Here is a 20,847-nt window from a genome sequence, read left to right on the forward strand (position 1 = left end):
CTCCAGTACCAAAAAATCGTAAGTTTACATTAACCTGTGTTGCGTAGGTGGCGACTTGGGTGGATGAAACTCTGAGCACTGTTGCTGCTAAACTAGAACATGGTGCACAAACGTTCCCGGAGCTGCAGGGAGAGCGTATCATCTCTCTGCACTGCTGTGCCCTGTACACCTGCGCCCAGCTGGAGAGCAGTCTTTACTGGTGGTGAGCAGACAATATCACATCTGATAGTTTGAGCTGTTGTCCTTGTGATCTCTGAATAAATTCTGAGTTTGTTTTTCCTTTTAGGGGTGTTGTGCCTTTTAGTCAGCGGAAAAAGATGCTTGAAAAGGCCAGAGCCAAGAACAAGAAGCCAAAGTCCAGTGCAGGCATCTCTTCTATACCCAACATCACAGTAGGAACTCAGGTGAGGAACGTGCTTTTGTTGTGAATATCTGCAAACACGCAGATATTTTTAAAAAATATATTTTTTTAAGCTTTTTAAAATTTCTAATTAAAACAACAGAGTAAGAATAAGTTACCGAACACAAAAGTGACTTATAGGTGTATTTTCATGTTTAATGAGGCTCAGAGGTGGCATGTGTACAATCAAATTCATAAACTCATGTTGAGATTAATGTTTTAAATATAAACAAAATTAAATGATTTAATTAACTAAAAAGATACTTTAAAAATCAAACTAAAACTGCCAGCAAGTCACTGATTTAATTACTGAGTCATTCATTTGATTCTTTGAACGGCTGATTCATTCAGGAATAAAGCAAGTGACTATGAATAGGAAATTGAATCATTGACTCATGGATTCATGAGATATGTCTGTGATATATTACTGAACGTTGCAAAAACACGTAGAAAACTTCGAAGCTTCCCTCAGCGCAAACACAAATATGCTGATTGGGTCATTCGCATCGCTGCTCCTAAATATTTTTTCATAGTTGCACGCAGTAGAAATGCTCGCACTGTAGAGCCCTGAAACACTTTTCTTTTTTTGATGAATAGGGCTGGGTGATATTACGATATATATCGAGTGTGAAATTGAGATTTTTGCACTTGAATGGCCAGATACACACTAAATAATGCCTATCTTGTTAAGTTTGCTGTATTTTGAATTTTTATGTTCAGGATTTTGATCATATCACCCACCCCTAATTTGACCTAAATGATCTGTCATTTTTAAATGGCGTAATTAGTTTGGCAAAATAGTCTTAAAAATTAACAAAATTGATACATGATACATTTTACATTTTTGGCATGATACACGATACATTTGTCGTAACGCCCATCCAAATTGAGAATCACAGTGTTGACACTTCATTTCCCGTAGGTGTGCCTGAGGAATAACCCTCTATATCACGCTGGTGCCGTGGCCTTCTCCGTAAACGCTGGGATCCCTAAAGTGGGCGTCCTGCTGGAGTCCGTGTGGAACATGAATGACAGCTGTCGCTTCCAGCTCCGCTCGCCCGAGAGCCTGAAGAACATGGAGAAGAACACCAAGACGCAGGAGACCAAGTAAGATGAACGCAACATGGAGGTATTTATGCTAAAAATAGAATGCTAATGGTTGTGCCTGTTCTTGTCGCCAGGACGGAGAGCAAGCCAGAACTGGTGAAGACGGAAATGGGCCCTCCGCCCTCACCGGCGTCCACATGCAGTGACACTTCCTCCATCGCCAGCAGCGCTTCTCTGCCCTACAGTATGTACATTGGACCACTAACCCGTACACTGTTGTACAGCTCAGTTCAATTCAAGTTTATTTGTATAGCTCTTTTTACGATACAAATCGTTGCAAAGCAGCTGTACAGAAAATTAACGTTTCTACAGTATATTTAGTAATATATTTAATCGTACAGGGTTTATATTGGTGTAAAAATTTGGTGTAGAAAGAATTTCACTCAGAAATTGCAAGTAAATTTCTCAAACAATTATAAAGAAATGGATAACAGTATGGTGGGATGGTAACAAATTTAACTAAATATGAGGTTTTGAAGTACAAAACCTGAAATAGTGTTTTCTGCACTGGCAGTGCAATAAATTTTATGCAATTTCCGAGTTAATTTATTATTATTTTTTTTTAATAGTTTTATTTTTTTCCCCTGGATTTCCACTGTCATTTTAATATACATGTCCTGGTTATGATGCAACAATAAGGATGGCCTGAGATCAGTGTGTAAATTAAGTCACTTGCCTAGTTGGATGTGCGCTGCATTTATTAATTCGATTTGTTTGCATATGAAGCCTGTTTCTTGTTTTGCTATTCATGGCCTTTCTCACGTCTTTGAAACACTTTATTAAACTCTGCTGGTTCACATTCTGTTAGGAATTTACACCAGAAGTCAAAAGTTTTGGAACAGTGAGATTTTTAATGTTTTTAAAGAAGTCTTTTGCTCACCAGTCCTGCATTTATTTGATCCAAAGTACCACAGAAACAATGAAATTTTAAAATATTTCTATTTTAATATATTTTAAAATGTAGTTTATTTCTGTGATTTCAAAGCTAAATTTTTAGCATCATTACTCCAGTCACATGATCCTTCAGAAATCATTTTAATATTCTGATTTGCTGCTCAAAAAAAAAAAAAAAAAAAAAATAATAATAATAATAATAATAATAATTATTATTATTATTATTATTATGTTGAAAACAGCCAAGTAGGATTTTTTTTTCAGGTTTCTTTGAATAGAAAGTTCAGAAGAACAGAACTGATCTGAAAGTCTTTTGTAACATTTATAAATGTCTTTATCATCACTTTTGATCAATTTAAAGTGTCCTTGCTAAATAAAAGGATTCATTTCTACAATAGAAAAAAAAAAAAAAAATAAGTAAATAAATATATATATATATATATATATATATATATATATATATATATATATATATATATATATATATATAGACAGACTAAGAAAAAAAAGCTTTTTATTTCAGAAAAAAAGCTGATCTTTCGATCTTGAAAAAACTACTCAACAGTTTTAAATATTGATAATAATAAAAAAAGGTTCTTTAACAGCAAATCAGCATATTATAATGATTTCTGAAGGACCATGTAACACTGAAGACTGGCGTAATGATGCTGAAAATTTAACTCTGATCACAGGAATAATTTACATTTTAAAATGTATTCAAATAGAAAGCAGTTATTTTAAACAGTAAAAATATTTCATAATATTACTGCTTTTGCTGTATTGGATCAAATAAATGCAGGCTTGGTGGTGGAAGAGAATTATTTTCAAAACATTAAAAATCTTACTGTTCAAATTACTCTGCAAACACCCTCAGTTTTTTTCAACAGTTAACATTGAAGACATTTTTGAGTTTTTATCTAAAGCAAACTTTAAAAACCAGTGGTAAATTTACATTAAAACGTTTTCAGCTTGTTAATCTGGCATGGTGTTAAAACGTCAATCAACATCCTCACATTGCTGTTTTTAAATAAGTAGTTTAAGTGACTGACTTGAACTAGAACAGTTTAAACATTCATGTTTGGTCTTTTGTGAGATATGACTGCAGTGTTTTTCCATCGCTAACCTTTTACCTGCTGTGCTACAGAGCGAAGGCGCTCAACGCCGGCTCCAAAGGAGGAGGAGAAAGTCAATGAGGAGCAGTGGCCTCTACGAGAGGTCGTTTTCGTGGAGGACGTTAAAAACGTCCCCGTGGGAAAGGTGGGTGCAGGCGTACACGTCGATCCAGTGGAGACCGAAACTCCGAGTGCATTTTTTGATTCTCTATGTGCCTTCTTATTGTAGAATGATTATAGATGACGTTTTATACAAGCATAGTGTTTTTCTTGATGTGTGATGTTCCTGTCTCTGTTTTGTCTCTGGTCTATGTGTGATGCTTTGCTATGACACCTCATTTGCAACAGTTCTCTCTTTTGAACTCAAGGTGCTAAAAGTCGATGGTGCATATGTTGCTGTGAAATTTCCAGGGACGTCGAGCAGCGTGAGCAGCCAGAGCGCAGCTCCCACTGACTCTGACCCCTCCTCACTGCTGCAAGACTGTCGACTGCTCAGAATAGATGAGCTACAGGTAAAAGCACACGGTTTTCCATTTGATGAGACATTGATGCATGATTCGTAATGCCATTTTGATGAATAAATTAACATTTTAAATAGTCACTACTTAGCATAGTATGTTTCATTCAAAGTAATAGGTGACTCAATCTAAGTCTTAAACGTGACTCAAATAATGTAAGCCTAAATTATTTTTGGGTGTGAATTATTTTTGTTGTTGTAATATTATAAATATTGACACTATCAAAACTATATATATAAATATAAATGCACATATGCAATGCAATATGTCTATATCAGGGGTTTTTAAACTTTTTGATGCCTGGTATCCCCCATTTTTATATTTTGTCTATTTTATATTAAAACAACAATATGTGAGAAAATAATGTAAAGACAACAAATTAAATATATAATTTAAATTATCATTTAAATTCCCTTTTTTTTATATATTTGAATGATTTACTTTTCTGAACATTTACTGAAAATATCAGAAAAATATCTACTTAAAATATGTGAGATTAAACATTTTTGCTTCAAAAATTTGTGTTTTTGTATTGTTAAAAATAGATCTGTCAGTAGTATAAAATAATTACTATGAATCTCATGATTTCTTACGTGTCTGTAGAAAGTAATGAAATGTAATATAATCAGTTTGTGAATGATACAGTTCAATATGTCAAGCATGTGGAAAAAATGTATATAATGCATGTGCAAAATACAAAATGTAGAAGATATTTTAGAACATTTAAATGTGTTTTGTGTATATATATATATATATATATATATATATATATATATATATATATATATATATAAAAAAAAATAAATGTTGTTATTATTAATTATTATTATTTATTTTTTAAACTTATTTATGCATTTTTATTTTTTCAAATTTTTGCAGACCCACTCAGCACCACTTTGTGGTCCCCAGTTTAAAACCCCCTGTGTATATAAATATTGGGGAAAATGAAAGCAAAAATGGCTGAATTTTTAAGCTGAAAGTCATTTCTCTTTTCTTTCGAACAGGTTGTTAAAACTGGTGGAACGCCAAAAGTTCCAGACTGTTTTCAGCGCACTCCTAAAAAACTTTGTATCCCAGAAAAAGCTGAAATTTTAGCTGTGAATGTTGACTCCAAAGGTGACTATTGTCATTTTTGTCTCACATTTTGTTGTGAATTTCCCCTGTGCATCTGCTTGACTGCTCTGTCTTCCTTCTTCTCACAGGAGTTCATGCTGTGTTGAAAACAGGCAGCTGGGTACGGTACTGTGTCTTTGACTTGGCCACCGGCAAAGCCGAGCAGGAGAATCACTTCCCCACTAGTAATCTGGCCTTTCTGGGCCAGAGTGAGCGTAACGTGGCCATCTTCACTGCTGGCCAGGTGAGACCATCACATAATCTGATACATTTCATACACCTCAATTTCTCTTTGCTTGTTTTAACTCATCTTTGCCACCTCAGGAGAGCCCCATCATTTTGAGGGATGGTAACGGCACCATTTATCCCATGGCTAAAGACTGTATGGGCGGAATACGCGACCCTGATTGGCTAGACCTCCCGCCTATTGCTAGTCTAGGCATGGGAGTTCATTCCCTCGTCAACCTTCCCAGTAACTCCACAATCAAAAAGAAAGCAGCCATAATCATCATGGCTGTGGAGGTATGATACTCCAACCTGTTTAAGATTAGACATTCAGTTCTTTTGCCAGTTTAGTCACAAATGCAAGTGAAATGCTTGAGCCCTTATTTCTAGTTGATGTTTTGTTTGCTTTCGCTCTTTCAGAAGCAGACGCTGATGCAGCACGTGCTGCGCTGTGATTACGAGGCGTGCAGGCAGTACCTGATCAGTCTGGAGCAGGCCATGCTGCTGGAGCAGAACCCTCACGCTCTGGATGCTCTGCTGGGTCACCGCTGTGACGGCAACCGCAATGTCCTTCATGCCTGTGTGTCTGTCTGCTTCCCTGTCAGCAACAAGGAAACCAAGGAGGAGGAAGGTAAGCATGCAGTGTTTGTTGTTGTTGTTTGTTTTTAAAGCATCAAGATATTATTATAATTCTTATTATTAATTTGAATTGAATTAGAATTTTTAATTTTATTTAGAATTTTTATTATTATTATTTTTTTTTTTTATTTGACTTTCTAATTTTTGGAGTTAATGGAGCTGTATAGACGTCATGTAGTTGTTTTTGGTGATGAGCAAGGCAGCTCACGAGGTTTTGCAACACAGCCGATGTTAGATGTTTTTCCAAACCCAGCCTTAGATGAGTGATGTGCGATGTGTTTCAGAAGCAGAGCGGTCTGAAAGGAACACGTTCGCTGAGAGGCTGTCCGCCGTCGAGGCCATCGCCAATGCCATTTCAGTGGTATCCAGCAACAGTTCCGGGAACCGCACAGGATCGTCCAGCAGCCGAGGGTCAGTGTTCAAATTCACTGTGATAAAGAAAAGCATTTCACCTGAAGAGCATTTAAAACAAACTATTGTCAGTTTTACAAACTCGAAAGAGTTTCAGACCAAAAAGAGGAAAAATAGAGGGCAGTAGCACATGGAAATGAATAAATTACAACATAATTGTTAAACACCAAGTATTTTTCTTGATTATATTACATTTATGCATTTGCCAGATGCTTTTAAGTCACAATTAAGTGACTTAAATTGCTTTCAAGCAGTGTACCCATACATCCTTAAAGTCTTTAGTTTGGTTAAATTTAAGGCCAGAACAAGTCTTAAATGGTATAATAAAAGTCTGTAGCATTTTAAGAGCTCCTAAATTTGGGGATGGAAAAAAGGAATCACGATACAGCCTAATGTGATTAATAAACGTCAAAAGGTGATTTAAAGAAATGAATATGAATGCTGCAAGTTCAAAGTCAAAATGTGGTGCTATTGTAAAGCATAAACATTTCAAAATAGGAGTCCCAGTATATTTTGGGCTTGTTTGTAACTAAATGTCCTGCACAATGTGTTCTTTTTTTTTTTTTTTTTTTTTTTTTTTCCCCTGGGTATTATTGATATTTTGGTTATACGACTGTATCGGGCATTTAGTTCAATGTTAACTTTGTGGCTTTTCTGTGGCCTCCTGTCACAAACAGGAAAGACTGAGAACATTTACTTAACACATTAATTTATGGCTGCACGATATGGCAAAACGTGCCAGAATGTTTGACTGTTTCTCGAAAATGTAAATACAACATGATTCAAGTAACTTTTTCTTTACGTGCACAACACGTTGTCTACATGATGTAAATTAAACAAATCACTTGTTAAATATCTTTGCAGAAAAGATGCACAAACTTGTCGTATACATATTATATGTTCATAAATAATATGAGGAAAATGCTTTTAAAAAAATTTCAAAAGTCAAGGTAATTAAAATTCAAAATAACTGAAAGTGTAGCGCCAGTAGACTATTTACTTATAAATGTCCTGTAAAAACAAAGAACAGCAACTTTCAGCCTGTCATCATGATGCAAACATGAAATATCAGACATACAGTAGTAGTTCTTCCAAGGTTTTTTTATTCGATTGCGGTACTTTTCCACAGACGCGTTTGCTGTATTTTTTTTATTGTTTTATTTTATTTTATTTTTTTTGCACTCGCATCTCTTGCAGCATCACATGCGTAAAACAATTCTAAAAACACGGTGCTCACGTTAAAAAAAAGGTCACTTCACTCCCATCTTCTTGCATGCTTTTCCTATTACACTGCTCACGTCACATCTTTGTCAACACAAAAGCGCATTCTGTGTGAATAGCGGTTGGCGATATGAGCGCATCACACGTAAGCATGTGATCGTTCTTTTCTCTTTACTGTTATTATTGCCATATTTTCAAATTGTCTAATTCTAACGTTTGGTATTTTCTATTCAAAATCGCAGTTCCTCAGTTTCTAAAAAATTAAATCATGGCAAAATGTTAAATTCAAATTAATCTATAAAAATGGATAAATTGCCTAGCCCTACATTCATTGTATTGATTTTTGCTAGTATCAACAAAGTCTTTTAATTACCTTTCTTTAAACCCACTGCATAATTTTGCCAGGAAAAGTTTTAGAATTTTTATCATACGTTAATGTAAAAAAAATCTTGTGTAATATAGTTTGTTTGTTTGCTGGTGTTTATGGTATTTGCTGTACTTGTTTTTTAAAATTGTTTTTGCCATGAAAATAGCCTAAGATAGTGACATGGCATTAAATAAAAATGTACTACTACTACTTTAAACACATTGTATCAGCAGAAACCAACTCTGATCGACATAAGTTTGTATTGGTTTGTTCTATAACTGTGCATTAATAATCTTATGTTAATTTTATCTTTAAAGTCTTAAATATGTTTTTAAAACTGTGTTAAGTTATACATTTCATCAGTTCATAAATTCCTTGGAAATCAAACCAACGGCTTTGGAGTTCAGAACAACAGGAATGATATAACTTGATGAAATGGCTTTTCTCTTTTGTATTTGGCTGTTGTTGTTGTACATTTGTTTCACTCTCATTCTTCTCGTTTCTGTAGCTTGCGTTTGAGAGAGATGATGAGGCGCTCCCTCCGCGCTGCAGGTTTGGGCCGCCATGAATCCGGCCCTTCTTCCAGCGACCACCAAGATCCAGTTTCACCCCCTATTGCACCTCCCAGCTGGGTACCAGACCCTCCACCAATGGATCCTGGTGAGTTCAGCAGTTTTTGTGTCATAACGGATGTATTGCATGCATGCGACAGCCTGATTTCTTACAAAACCATTTTCTCTGCTAGACGGTGACATTGATTTCATCTTGGCCCCTGCAGTGGGCTCCCTTACCACTGCTTCCACAGGCACTAATCAGGGACCCAGCACTTCCACCATCCCAGGTACGTGAACCAACCTCCTCAAATGACTTTCTATGGCAGTGGTTCTTAACTAGTTTCACTGCTGACCCAATTATGTTATTTTAGTGTCATTGATTAGTATTAATATATTTTTGTTAATTTTGAATTAGATTTTAATTTTTTAATATATTCTGATTTTACTTTAATTTTAGTTTTAGTTAATTTAGTATAATAACTAATTTATTTATTTATTTATTTATTTTTTTAATTTTTATTATGTCAGTTAATCTTTAAGTGAAAAATAATATATATTTTTTTAAAAATAGTTTTAGTTAACAATAATAATCCTAAGGTCCGCAACAGATTTTTGGCTCTTAATATAATTTTTCCTTTTGAAGGACCTTCGTCTGAACCATCAGTAGTAGAATCTAAAGACCGGAAGGCCAACGCACACCTGATACTGAAGCTAATGTGCGACAGCGTCGTCCTGCGACCTCACTTAAGAGAGCTGCTCTCTGCCAAGTACGTCATGCCCTCCTTCAGCTCCAAATGAAAGCCAATCTCTCTTTAGCAGTCATTGAGTGTTTGTTTTGCTGTTATTTGTTAGGGATGCTCGTGGAATGACTCCATTCATGTTGGCGGTGAGCGGGAGAGCTTACCCGGCAGCCATTACTGTTTTAGAAGCAGCACAGAAAATAGCCAAAGGTGAGTGCATAAGCGTTATTTTAATATTAATGATATACCATTTTAGTTTTTGATTAGATTCCCCCCCCCTTATTTTTTTATTTTTTAAGTTTTAGTAACTGAGTCATTTTAGATGTTGTTGTTGTTGTTGTTGTTGTTGTTGTTGTTTTTTTTCCCAATGTCTATATTCTTTATTTATAGTTATTTTAGAACTTCAAGTTAAACTAAATGAAAATGAGAAATTACATGATACAAAAATACCATTGTTTTTCCCCCCGGCCTAATATTTTAATTTCAGTAATTGCTTATTTTATTTCAAGTAACGAAAATATTTTTAATTGTTTTAGTTAGAAAAAATAACTTTGCAACTTGCTGAGATGTATCTGTCAATTTTCAGAATGTTTAGAGACCATTAGATGCTGCCTTTCGTTTATAAATCTTATATTTTTGTTTAGGTGAACCGGGTCTTGGAGAGAAAGAGGATGCAGCATCTGTGTTCATGGAGATGATCTGTCCTTCAGGAACAAACCCAGACGACTCTCCCCTATACGTCCTGTGCTGTAACGACACTTGCAGCTTCACCTGGACTGGAGCTGAACACATCAACCAGGTACAAACTCCAGTGAAATTTATTAAGTGAATGATATTATTCATAAGTAGATGAATGGATGTATTCTTTTTTTGCATTAAATTGATTAAAAGATATTTTCAAAGATATATTTGCATACAAAACTGCTGGGAAAATTTGAGCTGAATGGTTTTGTAGAATGGCACTCTGATTAACTGAACTTGTATGTTTGCAGGATATCTTTGAGTGCAGAACTTGTGGCCTGCTGGAGTCTCTGTGCTGTTGCACTGAATGCGCCAGAGTTTGTCACAAGGGTCATGACTGCAAGTGAGTGTGCTGCCATAAAATCATTTGAACTTGACACCTAATTTTCTGCGAAAAACAATGCATTGCAACTAAAACCATGCATAACTAAAACAAATAGTTACGTTGAAATGAAGCAGAAAGAAAATATAAATATTTAATGAAAAACTTACTGAATTAAAATCAGTTGAAACACTTAAATTTCTAAAACTGAAAGATAAAAAATAAAAGCTAAAAAGAAATAAAATGAGAAGTAATAATAATGACAAGCATATAACAAAATTACTAAAATTAAAATGAAAATATATATTTAAATATAAAAATACTATAAAAATAAAAGCACATTTTAAAATATTAATAAATTATAGCAATATATAAATAATATAAAAGTAACACTGATTGCAACAAGCTTTGTGTAAAAAATTAAGATGACATGCAGTTAAGTCTGCACAATTATCTAATTCTCTAATCAAATTTTTCTCTAATCTAATTTTTAATCGTGATTACAATTACAGATGCCACAATTATGTAATCATTCAAAGGCATAATTACAAAAAAAAAATCCACTTACATTATTCTGCTTTTCTCATTGTTTTAATTTAATTTTTACTTTTTTTTTTTTTTTTTTTTTTTTTTTTAATTTAAAGAAGAAACTATATAAAATGTGGCATGCTGTTGCTTCAAACAATGATATAAAGCTATTCAAAACATCATTCAATGTAAGTTGTGATAATCATAATCGCAATGACAATTTCAAGGGAATAATCAACAATTATGATATAATCGTGCAGTCCTACATGCAATGCAAGCTGAATGTTCATTTAATAACTTAAAAAAAAAAAAAATAATAATAATAATAAAATACATTTTATAAAAAAAAAAAAATTGAAAACTACTGAAACAGTTACTGCTAGACTGTGGATTGCATGAATTTTTATGCTTATATTGGTTGTAATGCATGCTGTCTCTTGTTTCTTCTCCAGACTAAAGAGAACGTCTCCCACCGCGTACTGTGACTGCTGGGAGAAATGTAAATGCAAGACCCTCATTGCAGGCCAGAAAGCAGCTCGCTTGGATCTGCTCTACAGGCTGCTGACCACCACTAATCTAGTTACCACTCCTAACAGCAGGTACATTCAAGGAAAACATTCTGTTCCCAACCCATTTTATGGGGTCGTCAGGACAACATCCAGCCAACATTCTGCATAATGAACTCTTTCTCCCCATCTTTGCGCCTGGCAGGGGAGAGCACATCTTGCTGTTCCTGGTGCAGACTGTTGCAAGGCAGAGCGTGGAGCATTGCCAGTATCGACCACCTCGCATACGAGAGGACAGGAACCGGAAGGCTGCCAGCGCTGAAGGTGTGTCTTTGAGTAAGGAAGTGATCTGGGTCTGGATTCATGAAAATTTTAAGAAAGAAGTTAAGAATTTTCTTAGAAGTGTTCTTAAAAACTTCTTGGAATTTATTTTGTTCAATTCTTGAAAATTCTTGTTTTCTTAAATTTAAAGAAAATTATGAGCTTTGTTTTTTGTTTTTGTCCCCATTTGACATGTTTTTGTATTGTTTGTAAGTTTCAAGTTTAGCAAAAAGTGTCATGCATAAGCATCATTAATGAACGATCATTGTTTATATTATTGATTATTTAGGGCCCTATGATTGTAATACCACCACCACTACTACTACTACTACTATTAATTTTATTAATAAGCAATAATCACGTAATATTTCTTTCATGTTTTAATTGTAATAGTAACTTTGTTTGCCAAAAAATAAAGTTTAATTTTCATTTGATTAAGATAAATTAAGTTATCTTCATTTGATAACCAGAAAAATTTAAATATTGTAAAAATAAACTTCAATAAATAAGTTGGTTTTTATGCAGTCAAATAATTAGACATGCTTAAATAGAATTTGGTAACAATAAAACAGAAGGTGAGGAAATAAAACATTTCATAGGGCCCTAAACATTTTTGTTAAACATTTAATAAATTTAGTGTTTGTAATTAATAATTTTAATTAATTAGACTTGCTTTTTGATTAATAATATGTAATTTAACCTTTAAAAAAAATACAGTGGAGTGCAGAAAAATTACAATGGGAAAAAACGGAATTTGGAAAAAATAAACTGGAATTTCGGGGGGGAAAAAAATAAAATTTCTTATGGCCCTAATTATTGGTCTCACTTTCTCATGTGTGTGTATATGTATAGAGCATTATGTTGTAATGCTTAATTAGAAACTGTAAATTAATAAATGGAATTAAAAATTTTACCTTTGTGGATTTAAAACAAGTTGGAGGTTATCCTAAATTTAAGAGGTTATTTACATTTAGATTTTTAAAAATGTTGTAAGTGAAAGATTTCAACATTAAGTATTTGTGGGACTACGAAATATTCCTAATTTGTTCTCTTAAGTAGGAAAATATCAGTTTTTATTCTTAATTGTTTTGTGAAAAAGGGGAAGCATGAAACCGTTTTCTCAATGCTTTTAACTTTTGCTACAAAGCATCAAAAGTGGAGAAATATCTTGAGGACAAGTATTTAATTTCTTAACCTGTTCATGATTTAATTGTGCATTATTCATTAGTGCATGTATGGAGAACATTGGTTTGTTTTGTGTTCTTTATTGTGTATTTGTCTATCTCTCAGACTCAGATATGCCTGATCATGACCTGGAGCCTCCTCGCTTTGCCCAGCTTGCTCTGGAGCGTGTGTTGCAGGACTGGAACGCCCTGAAGTCCATGATAATGTTCGGCTCTCAGGAAAACAAAGATCCGTATGTAGAACATTGAACTAGTCATTCACTGTACAAATTTGACTTTCATTACATGTTTGCTGACATAACATGTCGTTTCAGACTAAGCGCTAGCAGCAGAATCGCTCACCTTTTACCAGAGGAGCAGATGTACCTGAACCAGCAGAGCGGCACCATCAGGCTGGACTGTTTTACACATTGCCTCATCGTCAAATGTGCACCAGACATCACTGTGAGTCCAAGAAACATTATTTTGCATGTTTTGTTTTCAGCTAAGCTTGATTAGTTTCTAATGACTTTTTTGGATTCTGGTTACATCTGCATCATTTTCAGAGTAATAGCAGCAGTTTGATAACTGTCTCCTCTTGCTTTTGTTGTTCTTCAGTTTATTGACACACTGTTGGGGACTTTGGTCAAGGAGCTCCAGAATAAATACACCCCCGGCCGCAGGGAGGAGGCAATCAACGTCACGCGCAGGTTCCTGCGCTCTGTGGCCCGAGTGTTTGTCATCCTCAGTGTGGAGATGGCGTCTTCCAAGAAGAAAAAGTATGTGCTTTCATACTGATAAGAATAGAGAAGGGATTTGTCAGCATTTTGAAAAATGTTGCATTTAAAAGCAAAATGTGAAACAGAATTTTGCAACAAAAACACGCTGATCTTCTCTTTAAAAATGAATATGATAATCTTTTTCATGTTGACTTTCAGCTCGTGCTTCTTTTTGTGTCATTTTAAAAATGATTTTCATATATCTGCCTTTGCTGGGTTAAAAATATTAGTTTTATCTCTCATTGCTCACATTGTCTTTTTTTATTTCCTTCAGCAACTTCATCCCTCAGCCTATCGGGAAGTGCAGGCGTGTTTTCCAGGCTCTGTTGCCGTACGCAGTGGAAGAGCTCTGCAATGTGGCCGAGTCTCTGATCGTGCCGGTGCGGATGGGCATCGCTCGCCCTACAGCGCCTTTCACTCTGGCCAGTACCAGCATCGACGCCGTACAGGGCAGTGAGGAGCTCTTCTCTGTGGAGCCGCTGCCGCCGCGGCCCTCACCAGATCAGTCCAGCAGGTGAGTGACAAAGCTATTGCTAACAAGGCTCTACCGTGTGATTTTTGTGAATTTGTGAGATCACGATGAACTAAGATGAGTGACAGCTTTAATGATTTTTAAGGGAGTTTGTAAATGAGATATTGATTTAACCCAACAGTTAAGTAAACAAGAAGTTAAAATTAAGTGACATTCTCTGACTATAACACTATTGACTGGTTTTGCACTATTTCATTGTCAAAAATAGTTTGAAACAAGTCACAACTGAGCTGCTGCTCATTCAAACACAGCGGTGAATAAACATACATTTTTAAATGAATCTAGTGAGTCAATGATTCAATGTCCCATTCATAAAGGCAAGGCAAGTTTATTTATATAGCACATTTCGTACACAGAGGTAATTCAAAGTGCTTTACATAAAAGGAAGTAAAATAATCATAAAAACAATATTAGAAACAATCACAAAAAATGACTTCATTCCTGGATGAATTATCGGTTCAAACTAATCAAATGAATGATTCAGTAATTAAATCAGTAACTTGCCACCACCTACTGGCAGTTTTAGTTTCATTCTTAAAGTATCTTTTCAGTTATTTAAATCATTTAATATTTCTATATTCAAGATGTTATATTTAAACATTAATCTCAACATGAATTTATTAATTTGATTGCATGCACGCCACCTCTGAGTCTCATTAAACATATGAAAATACACCACTGTAGTTATTAATTTTGCAGTATTAATACTGATTTCATTTGATTGGCAACTTATATTTATTTTACTTGTTCTTATTGTGGTGTTTTAATTAGAAATTTTAAAAAGCCTGTAAAATATAATTAAAAAAAAACCTGACATTAGATGACATACTTTCAATAAAGTTAGAAAAGTGCCATTACAAAGATAAAAACAAAAATCCCCTTTAATTCATTTGAAGGAGTCAGATATCACCTTGTAATGGCAAGGCTAATGTTTGATCAGATTTTTTGATTATTGATTAGAAGGTGCTAATTGACTGTGCTCCTAAATTTTTAAAGTTAAAAACTAAAAAGAACAGTAAGCGTAGAGCCCTGGCTAAGTATTCTAATGCATCTTATTGAAGTTGTCATTAACGCTGGAGTTGTCTGCTGTCTTGTGCCTCTCAGCTCTAGTCAGTCGGCGTCGTCTTACATCATCAGGAACCCTCAGCCCCGCCGCAGCAGCCAGTCGCAGACTGCCCGAGGCCGTGACGAGGAGCAGGATGATATTGTTTCTGCTGATGTAGAAGAGGTGTGATGCAATTTTGTTGTTTTTTGTTTGGAGCGAGTTTTTGTCTAAAGCTTATTTGCTAAATGCTTCCTGGCTTGTTCACTTGTTCAGGTGGAGGTGGTAGAGGGCGTTGCAGGTGAGGAGGATCACCATGATGACCAGGAGGAGCAGGGAGAGGAGAACGCAGAGGCCGAAGGGCAGCATGATGAGCACGATGAAGATGGTAAATGCATAATTACTTGCATCACAGACACTATACTACACTATCAGATGAGGCTTTAATTACATTCTTACTACACATGACAGAGTGCTAAATCAGTTTTTATCTGAATAAAATGAAGGTCTTTGCAATAAACAACCAAAATAAAAATTTGATTTAACTTCCAGAAAATGTGACAAATGACTTTTTTTTTTTTTTTTTTTTTTTTTTTTTTTTTAAATAGTAAAATGTAGTCCAAACATTAAAAATATTTATAATTTTATTTGTTTTAATTCATATGGTAAACTTGAAAGTTCTGAAAATAAAGCCAGAAAAGCTCATGAAAATAGCAATATTCCTGAAGAGGTACTTGAAAAGTGCTTGAATTATTGAAAGCCAATGTATCAATGAAATAAGTGTTTAATTTTGTCAATAAGCACATATTTTTGCTTATTTCGCTTATTTTATTTAGTGTCAGTCGAGCTAAGACAGTAGTAATACTGACAGCGTCATGTAAACATGGCAGTAGCAGATGAACCAAATCAATCAAGTAATATATGCTGGAACCGCTCCGATTGATTCAAACTCATGACTTGATCATTCATTTCAAGTGATTCACTAGCAAAAACCAGATGAAATTAAAAGAGCCATTCAATTTTGAATTTCAGTATCGATTGTAACAATTTTAAAAAGCACGTAGTGATGGGTGAAAGCTTTTCAAAACTCCAAAACAGTTAAACCATTGCATTGCAAAATGTGATTCACTGTTTCGAAGCATTTCAATCGGACCGTGTATCTTAAATCATTTGACTTAGATCAGGACTTCAAATCTCGCCAGTCATATGATTTAGATCGAGACTTTGGAGTGTGCATCGTGAATCATTTGCTTTAGATCGGAACGGGTTTGTGAATCATTTCTTGAATTGAATGATTCAAATCAAATGATTAACGTACCGTCATTTCAGATCTCGTATCGCGAATCATTTGATTTGAACACAAATGCAAATCCTTAAGAAAATTTTGGTTTTACTATAGTAAAAGTGTAGTTATACTTTAGTAGTAATACTTTCCATGTGATTTACTTAATTTTTGCAATATTTTTTAGTAGTATATTTTTATTTATCTGTTTCTCTTTTATTAGAATTTGAAATAAAAGATAAGTGAGATCTCTGATTGAAATCCTTGAAAATCAAAAAAAGTAGTGCTTAAAGTCCTTGAAAGTCCTGGAATTTCATTTTACACTCTGTACAAACCCTGGTTATACTTTAAATGTTCATTTAATTATATTTTAAAAGATTGATTAAATTGACATTTTATGAATACATTTATTTAGACATAATTTTTGAGGATAAATTTGTGCTCAACATAAAAAAAAAAAACAGGCACAAATCAAAAAACATGAAGAAAAAACATGCAAAAAGAAAAAAAATGGTATGATGTGAATATTGTGATGAATATCAATATCGAATGATATGGAAACAAATACTGTGGTAATATTTTTGCCCGTATTGGCCAGCCCTACATGGCAGTGCATTGCTTGCTCCACTATTTAGCATTTTCATATTTCAAGAAAAACACAAATGTGTTTGAAACACTTTTGTGGCTTATTGCCTTTTTGTCTAGAAGCCAAAAATTTCTATAATTGAGGCTGAATTCACAAGCAGAAATTCACAAGAAAATATTTTTTCTTTCAGGGAGCGACATGGAGCTGGATCTGTTGGCTGCTGCTGAGACTGAGAGTGACAGCGAGAGTAACCATAGCAACCAAGATAACGCCAGTGGCCGCAGGAGCGTTGTGACCGCTGCCACCGCTGGATCTGAAGCAGGTGCTTCACTTTGACTGAAAATTGCTGCAATTACTGTAATTTGTCCATGTGGTACCTCTAGAACTGTGTTTTGTGGGTTGAACAGTCAGTTTTTGTTTTTTGGTATCGAATCAGTTGCTGTTATCTACTATTGCCAGAAATTAAAGAAGACTTTGTCTATACTTGTTTAACTACTCGAAATCTAGACTTATTACTTTACCTGTATTTTATTATTTTTTTTTTTTATTTATCCATCCGTTTTTTTATTTTAATAAATGCATTATCAAATAAAACTGTAAGTTGGATTATATTTCTGCTGAAAAACAAGCGTTTCACCTTTAAACCATAATCTATGTACGTTTGATAATATTTGTGATTGTGACTTTGGCATAACCTTCCCACACCTTTTTTTTTTTTTTTTTTTTTTTTTTTTCTGAAGGTGCCAGCAGCGTTCCTGCTTTCTTCTCCGAGGATGACTCCCAGTCGAATGACTCCAGTGATTCAGACAGCAGCAGCAGTCAGAGTGATGATGTGGATCAGGAGACTTTCCTGTTGGATGAGCCTTTGGAGAGAACCACGGGCTCAGCACACGCTAACAGTGCTGCCCAGGCGCCGCGGTCCATGCAGTGGGCTGTTCGCACTACACCCAGCCAGCGCTCTGCTGGCGGCGCCCCATCCAGCTCGTCCACACCTGCTGGTTAGTACCTCCCACCACCTGTCTGAAAGAAGTAATCACCACATTTTCTGGAAAATAAGTTGTTTCTGATTATAAGTTGCACCAGCTCAAAATGGAAAAAAAAAAAAAAAGGATTTTATATTGGCTTTTAGATTTTTGCAGAAAATAAAGTGTTTGTGTAATTTTTTTTTTTTTTTTTTTTTTTTGTAAATTTTTAGTTATTTTTTTAATAGTTGTTTTTTTTATTGTATTTTTTTCCCCAAGTTTATTTATTTTCGTTTTAGCTTCATTAGGTTTTAGTTTTATTTATTTAATTTTATTGTTTTATCCTTTTTCCAACTTTTTTGTTTTATTTAGGTTTTTTTTTTCCTTTTAATTTTTATTCGGTTTTCAGTTTATTTATTTTTGTTTTAGCTTCATTAGGTTTTAGTTTTATTTATTTAATTTTACTGTTTTATCCTTTTTCCAACTTTTTTGTTTTATTTAGTTTTTTTTTTTTTAATTTTTATTCGGTTTTCAGTTTTTTATTTTATTTTTTTTTATTTTAGTTTTTTAGTTTAGTTTCTTTTTTTTATTTATTTATTTTTTTAGAATCAATTAATTTTATTTAGTTTATTTTACGCATATCCTTTTTTACATTTTTTTTTTTTAAATTTAGTTTTTTGAAATGAAAAAAATATGCAATATGCAGCATCTCTTAACTATAAATCTTATTTAAATGTTATTTAATTTAATGAAATTATTTTTATTTACATTAAAACGAAAGTTGCATGTACAAAATTACAGTACTAAATGATTTATAACACTTGACTTGCTCACAACGAAAGTGATTAAAGAAACATTTTTACAGTGTTTGTATTACTATATATTATTAAAGTATTTTTATTATTGTGAATTAGCTTTTTTATATTTTCAATTTTTATTTTAATATTAGTAATTTTGTTTGCTTTTTTCATGTAATTTAATTAAGTATTTTTTGTAGTAATTTTAATGCTTCATCTAAAAACTTGGATAGTACACTCAAAAATGAAAATGTCCTCTTGTTTAAAAACTGAGTTTCTTTCTTCTGAATACAAAAGAAGAATTTGTAATTAACACAATTAACAGTAATTAACACAATTAATAGTAATTAACAGTTCTCAACTTATAAATATGAAGTTCAAAGGAGGACTTGAGAACACCAGCATGTTTAAGATGATTAAGAAACACATATTCTGGAAAATATAAGTTCTTCATTATTAGCGGTAATAATTCTGATGTCTCTTCCAGCGAGCTCCACGGGCCTCATCTACATTGATCCTTCAAACCTGCGACGGAGCAGCGCCATCAGCACCAGCGCAGCAGCCGCTGCCGCAGCCCTTGAGGCCAGTAACTCCAGCAGCTACCTGACGTCCGCCAGCAGCCTGGCTCGAGCCTACAGCATCGTCATCCGGCAGATCTCCGACCTCATGAGTCTCATACCCAAATACAACCACCTGGTCTACTCGCAGTACCCTGCTGCCGTCAAACTGACCTATCAGGACGCTGTCAATCTGCAGGTGAGTCGCTCTGTTTTTACTCAGACTAAATCGGACTGCAATAAGGGCAAAATATAACAGGATAATGTTGTTTTGTAGAACTTTGTGGAGGATAAGTTGATCCCCACCTGGAACTGGATGGTGTCCATCATGGATTCCACTGAAGCGCAGCTGCGTTACGGCTCAGCTCTGTCATCGGCCGGGGATCCTGGTCACCCCAGTCACCCGCTGCACGCTTCACAGCACGCAGGCCGCAGGGAGCGCATGACGGCACGAGAGGAAGCCAGTCTCCGCACACTTGAAGGTCGAAGGTAAGACGCATGAGCAGCTACAATTATTGAATTCTGTGTTTTAAGAGAATGAAAATTCACCCCTTCTCATTTTCTCATTTCTGGGAGTCTCTATACAAAAAGCCAGTAGGATTTTTGTTTTCATTGGCTTTTGGATTATATGCCTGAAATAAGATCTGTGGTGAAAGCAATCTAAAAAGTATTTCACATTTTATTCTAATATCCACATTTTAAAAAATAAATAAATTAAATTTAAAAAATAAATAAAATGAATAAAAAAACCTAAATGAATCTTTTAAAAACTAAATCCAAATTCCAGATTTTTGTTGATTTGTTTTTGTTTTTGTTTTTGTTTTTGTTTTTGTTTTTATTTTTATTATACATTTTATTTTTTTACATTTGATTTGGTTTCACTTTTTGTTATTTTAGTTTAGTTTTTTTTTTTTTTTTTAATTCTTTTTTTTTTTGAGTTTTATTTTCTGTTTATTCATTTTTTTTTTTTTAATGCATATTTTTTTTTTTTTTTAATTCTTTTTTTATTGTATGCATATTCATTTCAAGTTTTTTTTTTTTTTTTTTTTTTTATTTTATGCATATTCATTTCAAGTTTTTATTTTTTTTTTAATAGTTTTTTTTTTTTTTTTTTTTTATTCATTTTTTTTATTTTTTTTATAGATTTTTTGGTTTAGTTTAAGGTTTTTTTTTTTTTCAATGTTATTTAATTTTTATTTACATTTTTCTTAAATTAAAGTTGTTTTTTTATTTCAGTTTTATTTGGTTAGTTATGTTAATTTAGTTTAATTTTTGTTTTATTTAGTTTCACTTTGTTTTCATTCTTTTATTTTAAATTTTAGTGTAAAAGTTTTTTTTTTTTTTTTTTTTTTTTTTTTTTTTAAAATGTGGAGTATTAGAATAAAATGTGAAATCTTTTAGATTGATCTTATTTCAGGCATTTAACCA

The 20,847-nt window shown here is 33.7% G+C and overlaps 1 protein-coding gene across 1 annotated transcript in view; it reads left to right on the forward strand.

Annotated features, from left to right (window-relative positions):
• ubr5 (ubiquitin protein ligase E3 component n-recognin 5) overlaps positions 1-20,847 on the forward strand; it is a 46,687-nt gene that overhangs the window by 14,747 nt on the left and 11,093 nt on the right. Inside the window, 29 exon segments of the mRNA XM_051130986.1 lie at positions 48-202; positions 287-404; positions 1,323-1,507; positions 1,582-1,691; positions 3,546-3,658; positions 3,882-4,025; positions 5,036-5,147; positions 5,234-5,388; positions 5,469-5,666; positions 5,790-6,000; positions 6,293-6,419; positions 8,516-8,667; positions 8,753-8,848; positions 9,205-9,328; positions 9,414-9,511; positions 9,946-10,100; positions 10,294-10,385; positions 11,345-11,491; positions 11,604-11,722; positions 13,010-13,136; positions 13,218-13,347; positions 13,501-13,661; positions 13,936-14,175; positions 15,298-15,421; positions 15,512-15,623; positions 17,294-17,425; positions 17,844-18,101; positions 19,350-19,618; positions 19,697-19,908. Coding sequence (XP_050986943.1) covers positions 48-202; positions 287-404; positions 1,323-1,507; positions 1,582-1,691; positions 3,546-3,658; positions 3,882-4,025; positions 5,036-5,147; positions 5,234-5,388; positions 5,469-5,666; positions 5,790-6,000; positions 6,293-6,419; positions 8,516-8,667; positions 8,753-8,848; positions 9,205-9,328; positions 9,414-9,511; positions 9,946-10,100; positions 10,294-10,385; positions 11,345-11,491; positions 11,604-11,722; positions 13,010-13,136; positions 13,218-13,347; positions 13,501-13,661; positions 13,936-14,175; positions 15,298-15,421; positions 15,512-15,623; positions 17,294-17,425; positions 17,844-18,101; positions 19,350-19,618; positions 19,697-19,908 — 4,376 coding nt within the window.

This window comes from Labeo rohita, chromosome 16, assembly GCF_022985175.1.
Source record: "Labeo rohita strain BAU-BD-2019 chromosome 16, IGBB_LRoh.1.0, whole genome shotgun sequence".
Lineage (NCBI taxonomy): Eukaryota > Metazoa > Chordata > Actinopteri > Cypriniformes > Cyprinidae > Labeo > Labeo rohita.